This window comes from Microtus pennsylvanicus, chromosome 1, assembly GCF_037038515.1.
Source record: "Microtus pennsylvanicus isolate mMicPen1 chromosome 1, mMicPen1.hap1, whole genome shotgun sequence".
NCBI classification, from domain to species: domain Eukaryota; kingdom Metazoa; phylum Chordata; class Mammalia; order Rodentia; family Cricetidae; genus Microtus; species Microtus pennsylvanicus.
Genome location: NC_134579.1, coordinates 124,544,771 through 124,564,196, shown reverse-complemented (window position 1 = coordinate 124,564,196; position 19,426 = coordinate 124,544,771). Strand labels below are relative to the sequence as shown.

The following is a 19,426-nucleotide window of genomic DNA, read 5'->3' as shown; positions in this document are numbered from 1 at the left end:
GAAAGAGCAGGCAGAGGGGGCCCCCAGCCCCCACCCCTCTTCCCAATGACCCACCTGCCTAGAGAACCCTCACTTGTAAAAACCAATCATGGAACAAGAGAACAATGCAAGAATAGACACAGGCAAGAAAAGGCAGCCAGCGCCAGTAATATTCCACGCGGTACTGCTGCACAGGGTGAAGGATGCGGATGCGCAGGGCTGGAGGTTCATGTCTTCCTGCCACTAGTGTCCCACGCTTGGCAGACAGGTCTCTGCCTTTTCCTCCTCAGCCCCTCAGGCCTTAGAGAGATCCTCTCCAAACTCATTGTCCCCAGGAGTAGATGTGAGCCATGACTGAACGCCGAGAAAAAGATCTGGCCCAGCAGGAAAAAGGCCCAGTGCTTCCCGGAAGCAAAAGTGCTTGTTCATTCTCTGAATTGCAGGGCTGCAGGAGTCTGCCGGGGTCTGTCTGAATTGCAGGGCTGCGGGAGTCTGCCGGGGTCTGTCTGAATCACAGGGCTGCAGGAGCCTGCCGGAGCTGCCCGAGCAGGCTGAAAATGTGATTCGTGGTCACCAGGAAGTTAGGATTGCTGAGTGGTGGGGGATCTGCCAAGAGTCTCATTCCAGGGACCTCACCTGGGGTCACAATAAATATAAATAAATTTACACATGGTCCCAGTGGTCAGTATGGTCCTGGAAACTCCAGTAGTGGGCAGGACCCATGGAAGGGGTCAACTGTCTCACCTCCGAGGCAGGTCCAGCCTTGGGCCATGCTCTGAGGCACCCGCAGAGGTTACTTTCCTGGGAGAACATGTGTGATGAGAGTGTTCCCTCCTGAGTCTCTGTGATACACCACTGTGTCCTACGGTGAGTGGTTAACCACCCAGGGCCTGCCAGCAGTCCGCTAAAGAGAGCCAGACTTCAAGGCCATGCAGCCCTGTCTCAGAACCTCCAGCAGAAGGGGAGGGGAGGTGCTTGCCACTCCCCTATATTCTGACTTGGGTGCCCCAGAAGTGTCCCATGGTAGCACGGGGAGAGCAGGAAGAACTAAGCATTGTCACTTCCTTGTCAACCAGCAGCCGGAGACACTGTTGAGGCCGCGGTGCCTTTCTCCAGGCCGGCCGTTCACAGCAGAGCTACGGGTTTATTCCCTGGAGTGCCCAGGTACTGAGCAGAGGTGGCCACCGCCGGCACCACACTGTCTGGGGTGGAGTATGCAGCATAGAGACCGGTCACCTGCACATCAGGGAAGGACTGGTTGCCGCTGCCAGAGACAGGAGTCAGGCTTGGGGCCCCCAGGTCACAGCCAAGTGGGGAGTCTCCGAAGGCCCCCAGAGTCTCCAGGCTAAAGCTGTCTTCCTTCACCTCTTCCCAAAGGTTACCTTGCAAAGACAAAAAAAAAAATCATTTGGGCAAACTGGCTTAGGGCCAAACAGCCCTGAATTCAAATTCCCTTAGGGAAAGAGGCAAAGATAGTGTGTGATTTTGAGGTTTTGCTTTGTTACTAAGAGCAGAGAGGAAGTGGAGTTCCAACCCTGGTCTTCCTCCTACTGCTGTGTGTCCCTGGGAAAGCCACTTTAGTCTCTGAGCTGTGTCATAAGGTAGAGATGATCCAAACTCCCACCTCTGAGGTGAGACCAGAGATCATGAGTGGAAAGGATTGAGTTCTTATTGGGCGGCATCACCAAGATCAAAGCCACTTCCCCTCCCAGTTTGACTCTCTCTGGTCCAGGGAGAGAAGAGCAGGGAGGTAGCACATGCCATGCAACTGTGACAGATCTGATTCTCCCTACTGGGGGACAGGACATGAGCCGGGTATCCCTGTTGGAGTTCAGGTGAGTTGGGTGCCTTCGCTGAAGCACACAGTACCCTGGTTGGTTCTTGGATGAGTCTGTCAACTTATCCTCTCACCTCTGACCTACCGAAGGGGGCACTGTGCCGTAGTGTAACCTCCCCCTGCCAACTTAGCATGCGTAACTCAGAAGCAATTACTGAAAAAAGTTTGAATAGTAGGCTCAAACCCTAGATCTGTCAGTGAGTGGCCAGGGGACTTAGGCTGGTGATAACTTGACTTCTCTTTGCTTCAGTGGCTTCATCAGAACAAGGACATGAGATGGCAGGGCCTTGGGACTATAGCAGATCATGCCTCAGAAGTCCTTGGCTGGTATACAGCAGGAGCTTAGTAAGTGTTTAATATGTGGGGTGCAGGCAGACTGCTGCTGGGCTCCCATCTCTGGCTCCAACCCCATCCCACCCCCATCTCTTGCATCTCACCCTGGAGAGCAAAGTCCATGATGCTGGGGTCCAGGGCGTCCACCTCCATGTTCATGTCGGTGCTGATGTTGAGGAAGTCTCCAGGAGGCCTACCCATGGCTGGCTGAGGGAGAGGCCCTGGGCTGGGTAGGGCATGAAGAGGGGGGGACTGGGCTGGTGCCGGTGAGTCTGGGGCCAGCTGTGCCTGTGCCTGGAGCTGGTGGTGCAGGGGGACTGACTGCAGGGACAGGCTCATCAGTGGCTTTGGTGGGAGTTGGGAGATGGTCAGGCAGTTGTGGGCCATGGCCACGGTGGTGGCGTGAGTCAGCACGGGGGCCTCGGGTTCCCCGGGTTTGCCAGGACGCCGGCAGCCTTCCGGCCGGTCTGAAATAAGCTTGTCCAGCTCCTCTGCAGACAAGTAAGAAATGTCACTCAGAAGCCCCTGCTGTCACCAGGCCCTAAGTGCCTGTGCCACCACCCATGTGAATTGAGCAACCGTCTTACGACTGTCTCCTCTTCTATGAGATGGCTATGGAGATGCGATGTCATCTCAAGCCATTAAAGGCAGGAGTGAGAGTTGCCATTAGATCCTAACAGCCCCTCCCCTCCAGATAGGACCTAACAGCACATATCTGTGGCCCAGAGACTTGAACTGAACTCTCGCCAGCCTCTCGGGAGGGACGAAGGCCCCAGGAGACAGCCAGCTTATGGAGATCATCACTCTATGTACAGAAACAACACTGACAATCATTGCTGTGGGCTAAGAGCTGGATCCCTTTCCGTGGGAACGGACAGAAGCAAAGGGCAGACATCACCCTTTTCTAAACAATGTGTGTGCACCACAGAGCACATGCCAAGGTCAGAATACAGTCTCAGGCATGCGGCTTTGCCTTCTGTCTTCCTTGAGACAGGCTATCCCGTGGCTGGCTCACCCTTCTCCACCACCCATCTTGCCAAAAGGAGCTCTAGGATTACTGATATGTGCTACCACACCTGCCTTTACCTGGATCCTGGGGATTTGAACTCTGGTCCTCGCATTGAAGTATGTGTTTTTCCCACTCAGTCATGACCCTAGCCCCAGAAATCACTCCTGTTTGGCTGTTGCCTTTGTCTCCTTGGATGCAGCACAATGTTGATACTGGACCATAAAGGGCCTAAGATCTAGCTGGACCACTAGAGAGATGAGACTCTAGAAGGCCCAGGATCCCACAGCAAGCACAGGAGCCCTGGGATGAGTACTGGGCTGGGCCCTCCTGCCCTTTCTGCCAAACCCTTCTCTCTCTCACTCAGTGGAGCACTGCTGCCCCACCTCAGCCCTGTCACTTGGACCTGAAGTCACCACTTCAGCTAGATTGTCTGACCAGTGAGCCCCAGGGAGCCTCCCATCTCTCCCCAGACACATGGTGCCACGCCTGGCTTTTACATAAGATATTCTCTCTCCCTCCCTCCCTCCTCTCTCTCTCTCTCTCTCTCTCTCTCTCTCTCTGCCACATGTGTATGGGTCCCAGCAGAGGCCAGAAAATAAAATGCAAGTGCCCTTTATCTGGAGCTACAGACAATTGTGAACGGCCCGGTGTGGGTGCTAAGAACTGAATTTTCATCCTTTGTAAAACCGAGAACTGCTCTTAGCCACCCAGCCGTTCTCCAACCCTCTGATTATTTCAAACGTCCATTCCGATGCCATCCTAGAACTGTGGAGTGAGAAACTAGGGATGGCAGATTCAACAGATTTCATGGTTCTCAGCTTTTAGATGGGGCAGGGAGCCCTGGGAGGCTGTGAGCAGTGGGCGGGGCTCACCCGGGTTGGCCATGCTGCGGTGGATGGCCGCAAGGTCCTTCCTCTTCCATTTGTGCATCTCCTCCTCCATCTTGTCGATGCGTGCCAGGTTCAGGGCCCACAGGCAGCCCTTGCGTGATGAGCCACTGGATTTGGTTTCCACCTTCTCGAAGCATTTGTTCAGTGACAGGTTGTGCCTTACTGAATTCTTCCAGCCATCAGGGGCCGTCTGTGGGGACACATGGGTATGCTGTAGGCCTGAGGAGTCCCTCCTATCAGGCATGGCAGAGCTGTAGGGCTCAGAGTGTGGTTGAGTTCAGTGCAGAGGCCCAGAGGGGGAGGCAGGCGGCTCCAGCCCTACCCCACCCTGGTCAGAGCCCTCACCTTGAAGTAGGGGAAGTGCTCCTTCATGAAGCTGTAGATCTCACTCACTGGCAGGCTGCCGGTCTTGCTGCTCTTCAAGGCCATGGCAATCAGACAGCTGGGACCAGAGAAGGGGCCACAAACAGGCCTCAGGTGACAGCCTAGGTCCCCTCTGCTGGTGCCAACTCCTCTGCACTCCTGGGCCTGCACCTTCCCCTTCTCCCAACTCAGTCACTGCAGTGAGCTGAGAAATTACTCTGGCCTTTTGACCCCACTCCCATAGACGTCACCCAAGATGCTTCCTCCCCCACCCCACCGCGGAACCCCAAGATAAACACGCCCATTTCTGTGAATGACTTTTTTGAAACAGGCTCGGAGAGGCCAAGCCACACAGTCGGTGAGGATGGAGAACCAGAGAGTCTGATGTGGGGTCAGCTGGCCACATGGCAGGCCCTCCCAAGAGTGGGGTCCCGCCCGGGAGTTCCCTTGGGAGTCAGGTCACCTTTCCTATCTGCCTAAGGTGCCCCAATGGCAGGCGTTGTGCCCTCCCTCTGGGTAGTCAGACCTCACCTGTAGGAGTAGATGGGTTTGGGGTAGTGTTTGGGGTGAGGCTCCTGAGATGAATGTACTGCCATGTGGGCTTGTGGGTAGGAAGATCGCGCCACGAACGGAGAGCTGTAGAGGCCTGCAGGCGGGCACTTCACCGGAAGGGGCGGGGCCAGGCAGCAGAGAGAAAACATGGGGAGACAATACAGAGCGGAGTCACCAACCCCAGCCCAGTTTCTAACAGCAGGGTTTAAACACAGAAGATGCCCCTGTGTCCCCAGCAAGGCATGAATGGCGCAACAGCCTAGGCATGGAGGGAGCCTTATCCGTGGGAGCCCAAGGTGTAAGCGGAGCTTCAGAGAGTGAGTCTTGTCTCTGAGCCTGTGGTACCTGCTGGGACCCCAGGGACAGAGGGAACTGGAGTTGGGTGGCAGGAGAATACAGGTGTGGCACTTCCTGTAGGCCCGACGATGACCGGCCTCCTATGGGGAACTGGTTCATCTGCTCAGCCTGGAGAGGACACAGAAGATCAGGGAGCGACAGTCACCCCCCTCTTTCCCAGCCATGTGGTGATACTTACGCTAGCTCTGTGGCCGCCTATGGGGCCCAAACCCAGCATGCCTCTGGGGGCCATGGCAGCTTGGCCGCGGAGCTGGGGACGTGGGGTTGCACCCACATTCAGGTCTGCTGCCCCAGCCAAGGCACCTGTAGGAGGAAGGTACAGAGAAGCTGGAAATAGTGGCCACAGTGGGGAATGGGGGCCAGCCTCCACCCCATCACCGGGCACACAGCAAGTGCTTCCAAATCACTTTTCTGGAATGTGGTAGTTAGTAGTGGGGTTCCTATACCCTGTGTAATCTGGCCAGCCTCAGTGTCCCCATTTCTACTGACCTCTTATCTATTTACAAAGTTGTATGGTTAAGTGAGATGCTGCCTACCAAGTGTTTAGCACGTGATTAGGCACATGATAAAATCCCGATTAACATAAGCCAATAGTGACAATGATGATAGACTACATTGGTTCCTGTCCTTTGTAAGCTAAAACACCAATTTATTTTTCATCTCCTCAAAAGCTTCATGTTCCTTGAGAACTCTAGATTTAGATATAAATACTTTTGTCTCCCTCTTCTTCCCTGAAGCCCTGCTAGTCTGCCAAAGATTAGGCCAAGAATAACAGATGTGCATCTGTTTCCAGTGCTGGGCCTGTGGCAGACATTACTAATCCATCACAGATTCTCATTGCACTGGCTCTAATCAAGTAAAAGTGACCTGTAAGAGGCTGTTAGGTTCTGGCTTATTTTACCATGTACCAAACCCCAACAGCTTTAAGATGTCTCCTTACAGGACCATTGTTTTGTTCACGTTCCCTGAAGATGAGGAATCTGATCTGATCGGAGGGGCAGGCACATCCCAGTGTTGCATAGCTGTCTTCTGGAGTTCTATATTAGAGCTAGAAAACTGACCAGCAGGCTGAACCTGGCCCATAGCCTGATTTGTCTATAAAGTTTTATTAGCACACACCCATTTGTTTACATATAGTCTGTGGCTGGGGCGACATCAGTACTGAATAGCTTTGACTTATACGTTAGGAATTAAAAAAGCCTAAAGTATTCTATTTCCAGCAAAGGTACGGCAGAGCACGCCTATAATTCCAGCACTTGGGAAGCTGAGGAAGAGGATCTGGAGTTCATAGCTAGCCTAGGGTATTAGGGAAACCTTGTCTCAAAAGTAAATATTTCCTGGTCCTTATGGGAAGACATAACATTTGCTTGAGGAGCTGTCCTGCCGGACACTGATGTCCACCTCTGCCCTTCCTCATGTGGAGCCGTCCTCCAGGACACTGTTGTCCACCTCTGCCCTGTTCTCATGAAGAGCCGTTCTGCCGGACACTGATGTCCACCTCTGCCCTTCCTCATGTGGAGCCGTCCTCCCAGACACTGATGGCCACCTCTGCCCTGTTCTCATGAAGAGCCGTTCTGCCGGACACTGATGTCCACCTCTGCCCTTCCTCATGAGGAGCCGTCCTCCCAGACACTGATGGCCACCTCTGCCCTGTTCTCATGAAGAGCGGTCCTGCCGGACACTGTTGTCCACTTCTGCCCTGTTCTCATGAGGAGCAGTCCTGCCGGACACTGATGTCCACCTCTGCCCTTCCTCATGTGGAGCCGTCCTCCCAGACACTGATGTCCACCTCTGCCCTTCCTCATGAGGAGCCGTCCTGCCGGACACTGATGTCCACCTCTGCCCTTCCTCATGTGGAGCCGTCCTCCCAGACACTGATGTCCACCTCTGCCCTGTTCTCATGTGGAGCCGTCCTCCCAGACACTGATGTCCACCTCTGCCCTGTTCTCATGAAGAGCCGTTCTGCCGGACACTGATGTCCACCTCTGCCCTTCCTCATGAGGAGCCGTCCTCCCAGACACTGATGTCCACCTCTGCCCTTCCTCATGTGGAGCAGTCCTCCCAGACACTGATGGCCACCTCTGCCCTGTTCTCATGAAGAGCCGTTCTGCCGGACACTGATGGCTACCTCTGCCCTGTTCTTAGGAGGCAGTGGCTTCTCTGACATCGTTCTCATCAATGCTGTCTTCTATCCACTTCCTTTGATTACAACTTCCTGTCATTTTCGGAGCCCTTACTAGGTGCCAAGATTCTCTCAGAATCTTCTACAACAGAAGACAGTAGACTTGTTTTCTCAAGGGTCAGACAGCAAAGGCCTCACCAGCCACCTGGCCTGTCGTCTTCATTTTCTTACAACCTTCAGAAGATCTAACCCCCACTTTAACACCTGCCAGGACAGGCCTTGGCTTGCGCTTAGCCCACCCCGAGTTTGCTGGCAGTGTGAAGGGTCTGAGATGCCCCATGTGTCTTCTCTGGGGCTTGGCATATCACTAAGGATGTGTGGACCTGCTCCCATGTTACAGATATGACCAGAAAGATCAGAGTGCCAGGGGCCTCTAGCCCTCAGCGGGCTGGTGACCAGGGCCACCTACCCTGTTTGAGCCTACCTGGGTGTGGATGTGGCGCACTGGGGCTGCCCAGGTCTACCCGTCCGCTTGCCATCTGCTGCAGTCGAGGCACGTCCACGGCTGTGAGCCAGGACAGCGACTGAAGGTCCCCGGGGAGGCCATCATCACCCATGGGAGGCAGGAGCCTGTTCCAAAAACCAAAACCTCAAATCCAGAACTTACTGAGCACTTCCATGATGCCACGGTAGAAAACTCCACAACCTGGCTCATTTGAGGGGTCACCGTCCAAATGTGGGTACCATGAAAACAGTGAATATAAATTCCCTCATGCCGGCCATGTGAGACACACAGACACCCGGGAATTCCATCTTCAGTCTCTGGCCCCTCTGCAAAGATGGCTCACTCACTGTGAATACCTCAACACCCCTCAATTGCCGAATTGAAATTTAAACACTTCTGGTCCCAAACACTTGGATAAGGTATGTGCATACTGTGTCCCCTTTTCCATATGGAAAACCGAGGTTCAGTACAACAAATCACTTGGTCAAGGCCACTCAGCACAGCACAGCCTGCAGCCAGGGCTCTTTCCTCAGCAGGCTGACAAATACATCCATGAGGTGCAGATATTCTCTGTGAAAGACGCTGTGCTGGGCAGGAACTCCAACAAGGGGAGGACTCTGGGATCCCTGAAGTCCCAGGTGCCGTGTGGCCAACAGTTTTGTGGTGGCACCTTGAGTTCTCTGTCCTGGGATGCCCACATCTCATCAGTGCCAGGAGCTGTCTGCTCTATCGCCAAGAGACTACAGCCTCCAGCCCACACACGAGTTCAGACCAGAGTGAGACAGGGGCTCGGGAAGAGCGGAGTAAGAGGGGACTTGTGCCCTGGAACCACAGCCTCTAGGTTCCTCCTGCACCTGTGGGGGTCCCTCCCAGCCTCTCCCTCTCTTCCCATCTCTGCTTTCTTGTGTTTTAGAGCCACGGTTAGTGTTGCCATAGCTGCCACTGCTCAGTTGTCTTAGGCCTGGGCCATCAGCCCACGAAGCCACTATCAGGTGACTATCGGCTACCTCGGCCATTGGCTGCCTCATAGAAAAACAGGGCCTAGAAATCATTTGAGAACTAGCTGGTCCATGTCAGCGGCAACAGTTGGCCCGGCTGCTGTCCCCTGGTGGCCCATTGTGCCACAAACGACTGTTGCCCTGCAGCACGTGGCCCCCATTGTTCTGGGTCTCAGTGCTATTGTTTCTGTGGTTTCTGCCTGCCATCACTTTGGCCTGCTCATAATTCATCTATCTGACTGGCAGTCCTGGCCCTGGCCTGGGCCATGCCATCTGTCCCCTAGGCTCTCAGAGACTTTGGCGTGAAGGGGAGGGGTTGACCCCACTCTTGTGCTCACCCCACAGCCAGCCAGCTTCCCCAGGAAGGCTGTGAGAGCCCCATTCCTTCCCGATTGCCGGTGCTACTCTGTTTAGGACAGGGGGTGGAGAGGTGCCCTGTTGTCTGCTCTCACAAGGTGGGAAACCCTGCCAGGCTCCAGGAACCTGCCAGGAGCAAATCTAGGAAGCGGTGTGCACAGAGGCAGAGGCTCAAGCTCGGGATTCTAATCCTGGATTCCTTTAAATCACTCTCTTTAACCTCTCTGAGTCTTGGCTTTAATCCGTAAATCACAGACAACTGTCCCCTGTCAAACCTGTGTGACACTGGTTCCCAACAGGAGCCTGGTTTCTCTCAGGGCCATTAACACCAACATCAGCATCACAATTAAGAATAGCCCTGCTCAGAACCAGAAAACACACAACCCAACCAATGCCACTAACCTCTTCCACTTACTGAGATGCCCTTAAAGGCGGACCCCGTGCTGTCCCCATTTTACATATGGAGAAACTGAGTCCCTGGGCTGTCTGTCCTTGGGTCCTGAGCTGTCTCCCATGGAGCGAAGACTGACAGAGACAATCTCATAGGTGCCTCACCGCAGCAGAACAGGTGATGGGCGGTGTTGGTGCTGTCCCGGAGGTGGTCCCAACTTCCCTGTATTCTTTTGTCCACAGTGTGCCCAGCTGCCACCCAAACAGCCTGGACTCTGCTTTTCTGCCTTTGCTGTTCTCCGAGGGCCCGACTCTTGCTTTTCCTTGGTTCTGGAGACTATCCTACCATCCTAATTGCCTTCTGGGTATTTCACCTGGATGTACCACACAAGCCCCTCACTGAGCTCTAAAATGGCCCAGGAAGGGACAGCCACACCATGGTCACAGTCTCAGCCAGGCCTGGGCAGGATCATTAGGGCTCCTGGCTCCTCTTGGATGAGTCTTCCTCTTTCTGCAGACAGTTACCCCATCCATGCCTCAGCTCTGTTGACGTCTGCCCTGGGTGTTCCCCACTGTTCCTCAGCTGTCTACCCTAGCCCTCCTGGGGCTCACTAAGGACCCAGAACCCCCCCCCCCCGTGTGCAGTCAATGCAGGCTTTATGTACCCACAGGACTGGTAGAAACAGGCTGAGCCCAGGTCACTGACCCCAAGAAAGGCACAAGAGTGACAACAGAATCTGGCTCTGCTAGAGGTGCCCTCTGCCCCCATGAATTCCTTGTCTCTGAGTACCAGGAGGGCCACAGATAGAAGAACACCTTACTGTACAAACGGGGAAACTGAGGCTAGCACAGTAAAAGTCTCTTTGCATGCAAGTGAGGCGACAAGGACTTAAATCCGGTTTCTGCTGTGCTTTTTATCTTCACCAAATGAGACAGTATGCAGCCACCTTTTGGCAGAAGCTGGCCCTGTTCTCCATTCTTGGGGGTCTGCTATTCATTTTAGGGGTCTGGGACACCCCTGTTGCCTCAGGCATGTAAAAGGCCATGTGCTCCTTCCTTTCCCCAACCCCCGGCCAGAATGTCTAAGTGTGTCAGCGCTGGTCGGCCTGGCCAACCCTACCACAGTCCCTTGAAGGGGAGCACTGTGGCAGGAGTCCGCTAGCTCCAAGCCCTGTCCCCTCCTCTCTTCAGCACACAGGGACCAGGAACTGATTGATGCATGGGAAGACAAAGGAATGGACTGTCCTCAGTGTCCAGTCGAGGAACACGTAGGGGGACCCCTCTTCACATGCACAGAGTCCCCAGACTTCTTCCTCACCAACTCCTCTATTTCCCCATTCAGAAGGCACCCATGCCCAGCCTCGCTTCCTCCCGGTGCTTCATAGAGTGTAAATATGGACTCCTGGCTTTGGGAACTACCTTTGGCTTCCTGCCACCAGCCCTCAGAACACTTATTCCCTAACCGTGGTTTCCTGAACTGTAAAGGGGTGTGGGTGAGAATTGTGACATCTCAGATCCACAGAGCTGGTTTGGAAGGATGGTGGAGAGGTGGTTTGGGAGAGAGTGCATTCAGACTGAGAGCAAGCAGCTATGACCTCGCTCCATGTAACTTTTCCCTCTGCCAGACAAAGATGGGATGTGAGAATACGAAGAAGGCAGTGAAAACCTGGCCTGGCTGTGGGACCTTGCAAGTCTGATTCTCAGTGAGGAAAAACCCTGGGGTCACCTTGTCCCTGATGCCCACATGCCTCCCAGCTCCAGGGGCGCAGAGAAGAAAACACCCAAGACCAGCTCTTCCCACCGGTGCCCCTCCCCCACTCTCCTCTTTTGAGTCTCTGCCACTGTCAGGCTCTGGATGAAGTCCTGGCCTCACGCTTCCTATTGGGTGAAGTCATGTGCTTCTGAACCTTCTAAGCCTTAGTTTGCACATCTGAATAATGGTGATGACAGCCTTGGAGGCTAAGTGTCCTTTCTCTTCCTCCCAGGCCTCTGGTGGGGCAGCCAGGGTCTCTGCATCCCACTGACCCATCTTGTTCCCACATGCTCACTGTCCCGCCCCCCCCCCCCACTACCGTGTCCCTGCTGCACAACAGCAGGGTTTTCGGGGTTGGAACTCGGGTACCTGCAGTTAATGCTCACCCCATGTTTCCCCTTACACGCAGGTGATTCCCAAACACCTTGTCCTGGGGAGCTGAGTCACCCTCTGGCTGACTGGGTGACCTCATTCTTACCCAGGAGTAGTGTGTGGTGGGCCCTGAGGGACACTGTGGGTCCCTGGGTGGGGTGGATGTCACTGCCCCCGCCTCCAACGACTGCTTGTTTTCTTTGGGGCCCTGCCTTTTGCTCACTCATAGGGTGCGCCTCTCCTTGCTGTCTCCGTGTGACCTGACCTCCCTGTCAGCACCCATGTCTCTGAACCCCAGAGTTAGTCCCATAGCTGTCTACAAACCTCTGTTCTCTTGAGCCCTGCTAGGTCCCCAGCTGAGGCAGGCACCACACAGGGTCTGGGGACCCTGACGGTCTAGAGGACTGGGAAGGCTAGGACAGTAGCTGAGCTTCCTACCGGGTGCAGGTAGCTCCAGGAGCCCCCACTACTGAAGCAAGAGACTTTGTCTTCTCTATAGGAAGAGTCACAGAGCCCAGGAGAGGTCTCTGCACACAGTAGACCCTCAATGTAAATGCACCTCTCTTTCCAGACATTCAGCTCCTACTCTCTTAGCCAAGCAGGGTGACAGACCCAGGTATCCCCATGGCAACAGTTCATCTTGATCTGACAGCCTGGCCCCCACCCTCCTGGGCATGGCTGGCGAGAAACTGTTACACAAACTGTTCTTGTCTCCAGGATTAAGCTTCTGAGGACTGTGTTTACCCGGCTTACATATCCTTTGTAATAGCTTTCAGACGGTTTACAGAAAAAAAAATTAAATGCTATTTAGCATGCTCAGAAATTCCCGGAAACACAGGAGAGGGCAGACTGTGGTATCATGTGATCTGAGGAGAGAGGCGGGTGTTGTGTGTGTGTATACATGCATATGTATGTGCATTTTGGGGAGTAGCATGACTGGGTCCCAGCAAGGCTACTTCTCTCCCTTGTCTATCCAGTAGCTGGGCTGCTATTCGTTTACTGACCTTGAGGATGGAACATGTAAAGGTGATGAGATGCTAGTGCCCCTGCAAGTCTACCCCGAGGTTACTAATGGTGGGTGGTTCAGTGCTCCACCCGCACACACAGCGCACGCACAGGGGACACACAGTGCAAGCACAGGACACGCACAGCACACACACAGGGCATACACAGTGCACAGACAGCACACACAGGGCACACACAGAGGACACACAGGGCACACAACGCACACACAGGGAACACAGTGCACACACAGCGCACATGCGGAGGACACAGCACACACACAGAGCACACAGCACACACACAGTGCACACACAGCACACACACAGGGCACACACACAGGGCACACACAGAGGACACACAGGGCACACACAGCACACACACAGGGCACACACACAGGGCACACACAGAGGACACACAGGGCACACACAGCGTACATACAGCACACACACAGAGCACACAGCACACACAGCACACACACAAGGCACACACAACACACACACAGGGCACACACAGGGCATACACAGCGCACACACAGTGTACATACAGCACACACAAGGGACACACAGTACACACAATGCACACACAGTGCACACACAGCGCACAAGGGGCTCTTGAACTATGCTGTATTTGTCTGCTCACCCATCCATCCAGTCAACTCTGAACCAGCCATCCTCTCCCCACTGAAGAAAACCAGTGTGTGCGCGTGCGTGCATGTGCGTGTGCGTGTGTGTGTGTGTGTGTGTGTGTGCGCGCGCGCGCATGTGTGTTTGTGTGTGTGGGGGCACTTCCCTTCCTAGATCACTTCCTTTTTTAGGGCAGACCCTGACATTTTGGGAAGTCAATGATCAGGGCAAGGACTCTCCTTGGGGTACCGTGAGTGGGTGTGAGCCTAGAATACACCAGTGCATCGTCCTTGTTCATCTCTGACTTTGTGGAGGGAACATCTGGGTTCTCTGAGTTAAGTTCCAAAAGTTGAGGCAACTGCTCAGGATTTTTTCACTTCTTCCTCCCCCCAAATATAAGCCTGAGGGCAAGGGCTGCCACCTCGTTTTCTTGTCTGTAGTTGGCGGTGGAGCCAGGATCATCCCTGCAAGGGTAACGTGAGGAGTGTATTTACTGGGACTGAGAAAGCACCTAGCACCTAGTACCCAGGAGGTATTAAGAATTCAGCACTCTGGGAGTGGACACCCCCACCCCCCAGCTAGTGATGCTCAAGGCTGCTCAGAGACAGAGCTGCACTCTGGCTGCTCTGGTGTCAACTACTAGGAATAGGAACTAGAGACTGCTGACTTCCAGGCCTCCGCCACAGACCCCTGACAGCTGGCCCAGAAGTGGGCCGTTGGCTGCAGCCAGCAATGCCCTCCGGGAATGTGGCCATTGATAGTTAACTAACGGCTAAACTAGCCCCAGGGGGATGGAGCACCAGGCAGTTGCTTGTGGCCTGCACAGGGCCCCAGAGGTGAGTGGATTCACAGCCTTGAGATCCAATCCTCAGAGCAGTCCCTGGAGACGTAGGAGTGCAAATGAGAAACCCACAGACTTCTCCTGTGCTGTTATTCAGAGAGAAAAATGGGAGCTGTTGGAAGCAGACTCCTTGTGCAGAGCAACACAAATCCCATGCCAGGAGGAAGTACTATCCCAGGCTGGCTCACTGCCCCCTTGCCAGCCTGCAGCAGGCACAACCTTACTCCCCCTGCCAGGAGGAAGTCCTATCCCAGGCTGGCTCACCGCCCCCTTGCCAGCCTGCAGCATGCACCCACACACACCCAGCAGCCTGCTGATTGGTTCTCAGAGGTTCTATTTCACAAAGAGGATCAGAGAGGGTAGTAATAAAGTGTCTGGAGGGGGTCACACAGCAGCGAGGTAAGGTATTCTTTACCAAGGAGTGTGGGACTAGGGGAACACTGATCGTGGGGTGTGTGGCAACTTCAGGCTTGAGTCCCCACTAGGCCTGTCACTTTCACGTCATCTTGCTAAAGCATTTACCCTGTCTAATCCCTGGATTCATTCCCTCACTAGGCTGGCACAGGAATGCTACCCTCGCAGGATGGTTTGGGGACAGCTGGTCACCACGTATGCTGTGGATCTGCTGCAGAAGAGGTGATGGCCTGAGGCAGAGGCCTCCACAGTTGCAGTGAAGGTTGAGTGTTTTGCCATCTGGATGTCTTAGTGTCCAATGCAAGGGTGTGCGTGGCTGCAGGTGGAAAGGGTGTGCGTGGCTGCAGGTGGGAAGGGTGCGCGTGTCTGCAGGTGGGAAGGGTGTGCAAGGCTGCAGGTGGGAAGGGTGTGCGTGGCTGCAGGTGGGAAGGGTGCGCGTGTCTGCAGGTGGGAAGGGTGTGCGTGGCTGCAGGTGGAAAGGGTGTGCATGTCTGCAGGTGGGAAGAGTGCGCGTGTCTGCAGGTGGGAAGAGTGCGCGTGTCTGCAGGTGGGAAGGGTGCGTGTGTCTGCAGGTGGGAAGGGTGCGCGTGTCTGCAGGTGGGAAGGGTGCGCGTGTCTGCAGGTGGGAAGGGTGTGCAAGGCTGCAGGTGGGAAGGGTGCGTGTGTCTGCAGGTGGGAAGGGTGCGCGTGTCTGCAGGTGGGAAGGGTGCGCGTGTCTGCAGGTGGGAAGGGTGCGTGTGTCTGCAGGTGGGAAGGGTGCGTGTGTCTGCAGGTGGGAAGGGTGTGCATGTCTGCAGGTGGGAAGGGTGTGCGTGGCTTCAGGTGGGAAGGGTGTGCAAGGCTGCAGGTGGGAAGGGTGTGCGTGGCTGCAGGTGGGAAGGGTGTGCGTGGCTGCAGGTGGGAAGGGTGTGCGTGGCTGCAGGTGGGAAGGGTGTGCGTGGCTGCAGGTGGGAAGGGTGCGCGTGGCTGCAGGTGGGAAGGGTGTGCGTGGCTGCAGGTGGGAAGGGTGTGCATGTCTGCAGGTGGGAAGGGTGTGCGTGGCTGCAGGTGGGAAGGGTGCGCGTGTCTGCAGGTGGGAAGGGTGCGCGTGGCTGCAGGTGGGAAGGGTGTGCGTGGCTGCAGGTGGGAAGGCTGTGCTGGGCTGGGCCCAGGAACCTCTGGATTCAGAACTGACAGAACTGCACTTGCTTCTAGTCCCTGCTGCCAGCTGGTCAGTGAGAAGGCCACACCTGCCAGCCCCTCCGTGGGAGCTCTCTGTCTTCTCCTGGCTTTAGAATAGGCCAGTGCACAGGGCTGTAGGCAGTTTTTGGGTTGCACTGGCCTGGACATGTATCCCGAGCCTCAGGGGAGCCTCTGTTAGGTGACACGTGTGTGTCCCAATTCAGAGATTCAATCTCCACACTCCCCACAGGCCCTCTGTGGTTCTGAAGCCCACACAGTCCAGTGTGGCCATGTCGGAAGCAGCAGTAACAACTAGTTAAACAGCCCAGCTCGGCAAGCTTTGTCGTTAATCTTTGTGGCAGCCTAATTTTAATTTTTTTATTATTTGGGGGAACATTCATATCAGGGCACGTGCGTGGGGATCGGAGGACCATTCTGTGGAGTCAGCTATCTCTTCCCACCTTTTCCATGGCTTCCGTGGAACTTGGTTCACTAGCTTGCATCACGAGCGTCTTTATCTACTGAGCCTTCTCACTGACACCCAGTCCTGCTCACTTTAAAGACAAGGATCTAAGACATGGGATTCAGCAGCAGCAAGCCCAGGGACTGGCATGTGCCTAACTAACAGTCTCCATCCTACCCCCTTTCCTGACCTTTCTGGACTCTATGCAGCGGGAACCAGAGTCCATGCCTTTGAGCTCTTCCATCCAGCCCTGGGGAGAACTAGGCTTGCAGGTTTTCCCCCTTGGAGGGCAGTGGTGGACCTGTCCGAGTATGTGCCAGGCCTGCCGGGTGTCTGTTAACTTTATAGTAGTTTTATTGTCCATTGTATTAAGCCAATGAGGGCCCAAAGGTGATGTGACCCAAAAGCATCATACCACTGGCAAGTGGCCAAGCCAGAGATGACTGGTCGGTTGCTATAGCAACCCCCGTGCTGTGGGTGCCATTTATTGTCATTTTACAGAAGAAGAAACTGAGGTTTAGAAAGTGCCAGAGAAGCTGGGTTTACCCAAGCCAAAGATGCTCACACACACCCCACCCATGATTATTTACCTCTAATAGCAAGTAGGAAGCCAGTGACATAGGCTGTGTGATGCTGGCCTCAGTTTCCTCACCTGAGTGGAGGGCTCAGCAGAGGCTGGGAATGGTACGTACAGGAACTGCCTTTGCACTTGGGCCAGGTGCTACACACACACACACACATATATACACACACACACACACACACACACACACACCATCTTTGGCCTCTCTTGTGTCCAGAAGTAGCCTTCTAATTGGAGGCTGCTTGCTGCCTCAACAGGCCTGCTGGTGCCACAGTGACCCCAGGGCCACACAGCCCCTGGGTAAACAGGGTTGATCTGAGGTGACAGCCCGTCCTCCCAGGGCAGCCCTCATCCTAGCCCCACTCCTCCACCAAGGCACCCTGGGAACCAGGTCAGGCTACTCCATCTCAGGGAAGAGAAGCTCACAGAGGACCTTGGCCATTCCTTCTCCTCCCTCCCTCCCTCCCAACGGCTGTGCACACTCACTGAGCTCCTCTCTGGGTGTCAGTTCTCTCATCGGTAAAGGAGGTTTTGTTTTGGTTTGGTTTTTGACTGAACCTCGGATGCCTTTCCCACAAAGGGACAAGGCCCATTAAGGCCTTGACCCTCACCTGAACTTTGGTTCTGTTTGAAAACCTTACTCGGGCTTCACTTCCAGAGCTCAAAAGAGATCCTGTGCTCATCTACCTCAACAGCGTCATTTCTTTACAGGAGGAGAAAACAGAGGGGGCACTGGGCTTGCTAAAGATCACACAGGCTGGTTAAGAACTCATGAGTTCTGACCTACAACCTCCTAACACCCACGGAGGGTGGAAGCCAGTTTTCCCAGGACACTTTTGAGGGTTTCCTAGACACCCTGCTGGGGTCACTGGGTGGGAAGCTGCTGCTGTCACCAGGCTGCCCAAGGTCTAGCCCAGGCGAGACTTCCCCTTAGAGGGGACCCACAACTGCAGAGAGGCTCTCTGAAGTGAATGAAGACTTCCTAGCATCCAGGCAGCAGATGCCTCAGCAACCACACAGACGCTGCAGCTCACCTGTATTCCTGCGGAGAGCGGTGGTGGCTGAGCTCCGAGCTTCTGATCATTCCCGACGTTTTGGGAGGAATGTCACTCTCTATCATCTCCTTAGAGGGGGAAAACACACACACACACAACACACAAAGTTCCCATTAGCGCTGATGTAGGCAGGCTGAGACCCACAGTTCCCCAGAGTCAGAAGCGACTCAAAATCCCAGGAAAATCTTATAGGAGTTTAAAAGCCAAGAGAAGAGAATGGGTGAAATTCCAACTTCTTTCAGATTCGAGGGGGAGGGGGAGTCCCTAAATGGAAACGTCAAGCTTTGGAAAGCGCTGGCAAAATCGAAACCTGAACTCTGTTTGCTTCTAAACCCCATCTAGACCGCTATTGAGCTATGATCAGCTTAAAAATGCACGTTCATCAGCAAAGTGGGACTTGATGGGCACGGAGAACCACCCGCGGGGCTCCAATCGTGGACGAGACTCCAGACACGCGCGCTGGGAAACCAGTCCACGCACCACACCATGCACCACGTTATCCAGCCGGACACCCACAAACACGGCATTCAGTAAGATTCCCGGGGTACCCCTTAGTCCTCCAAGCCAGGCCTGAACGAAGCAGGCATGGGAAGCTTCCAGTCCTGCTAGGGCTCCCGTGGATCGGACGGGGCGTGCAGCACGGGCTGCACCCGTGGTACCTGGAGCGGGTCCTGGGAGTGCTGGGGGCGGCGCTGCGACAGGGTGGGGGACTCCCTTGCGTTTGCCCCTCGCTGTCCGCAATTTGGCTGCCGTCGCAGCTCTAACCGTTTTTAAATTTCCCTCTCTGGAGCTGTCCAACTCTGAGCATGCGCGGTAGCGTGCCGGGGGTGGGGTGGGGTTGGGGGGCTGTTTTCTTTCACCTCCTTTTCTCCAGGGGTCAGTTACAGGGCAGGGTCAAAGGGATCTCAGCTGGCGAGTCCCAGCAGCTTAGCCTCGTGCGCCCCGGGGCTCCTGGGCCTCCTGGGGTGGGGCGGTTACGGCGGGGGAGGAGGCGATGGGGGGGGGACACACATACATACCCCTCTTTAACTTTGCGAGCATGCGTGCGGGATGATGGGCAGGGCTGAGATGCAGATGCTGCGAACAGGGGACCTGGCGGGCGGAGGAGGAGAGAGAGGCGCGCACTGAACTTGTTCCCCCCCACACACCCTCGGGAATGTTTTGAGGCCACCTGTGGCTCGGAGAAAGTTGAGCCCGCGCCAAGCAGGGAACTGCTACAGGGCCCAGGCCGTTGGGGACAGTGGCCCGCCGGGGCTCCCGCGTTGCTCTGGGCTCCACCCCACTCCCGTCGCGGGAAAGGTGGCGCCAGCGGCAGTGCAGACGGTCTCCGGACAGGGCCCCCCGCAGCTCCACACCCCTGTGGAGTGTCGGTCGGGAAGTCAAAGGCTACAGGGCTCTCTTCTCTCCGTCTGGGGATGCCCTCTTCGCCGCGCCCCCTTGCAAGGGCTCAGGTGTCACCTGGTACCC

At 55.2% G+C, this 19,426-nt stretch overlaps 1 protein-coding gene across 2 annotated transcripts; it reads right to left on the bottom strand.

Moving 5' to 3' along the window:
- Nucleotides 1-1,104: 1,104 nt before the first annotated feature.
- Nucleotides 1,105-18,027, bottom strand: Foxn4 (forkhead box N4). 2 transcript variants are annotated; one of them, XM_075957726.1, is made up of 9 exons: nt 17,939-18,027; nt 7,927-8,072; nt 5,499-5,623; nt 5,309-5,428; nt 4,943-5,070; nt 4,394-4,490; nt 4,031-4,238; nt 2,254-2,640; nt 1,105-1,361 (listed from the first exon to the last, which is right to left on the bottom strand). In XM_075957726.1, exons 1-9 carry the CDS (start codon nt 18,022-18,024, stop codon nt 1,105-1,107), a joined length of 1,554 nt encoding a protein of 517 aa, XP_075813841.1. In that variant the 5' UTR covers nt 18,025-18,027. The 2 variants fall into 2 exon arrangements, with proteins under 2 accessions (XP_075813841.1, XP_075813851.1); XM_075957736.1 differs by having other exon boundaries at nt 5,309-5,419; nt 17,939-18,024.
- Between the last annotated feature and the right edge of the window lie 1,399 nt (nt 18,028-19,426).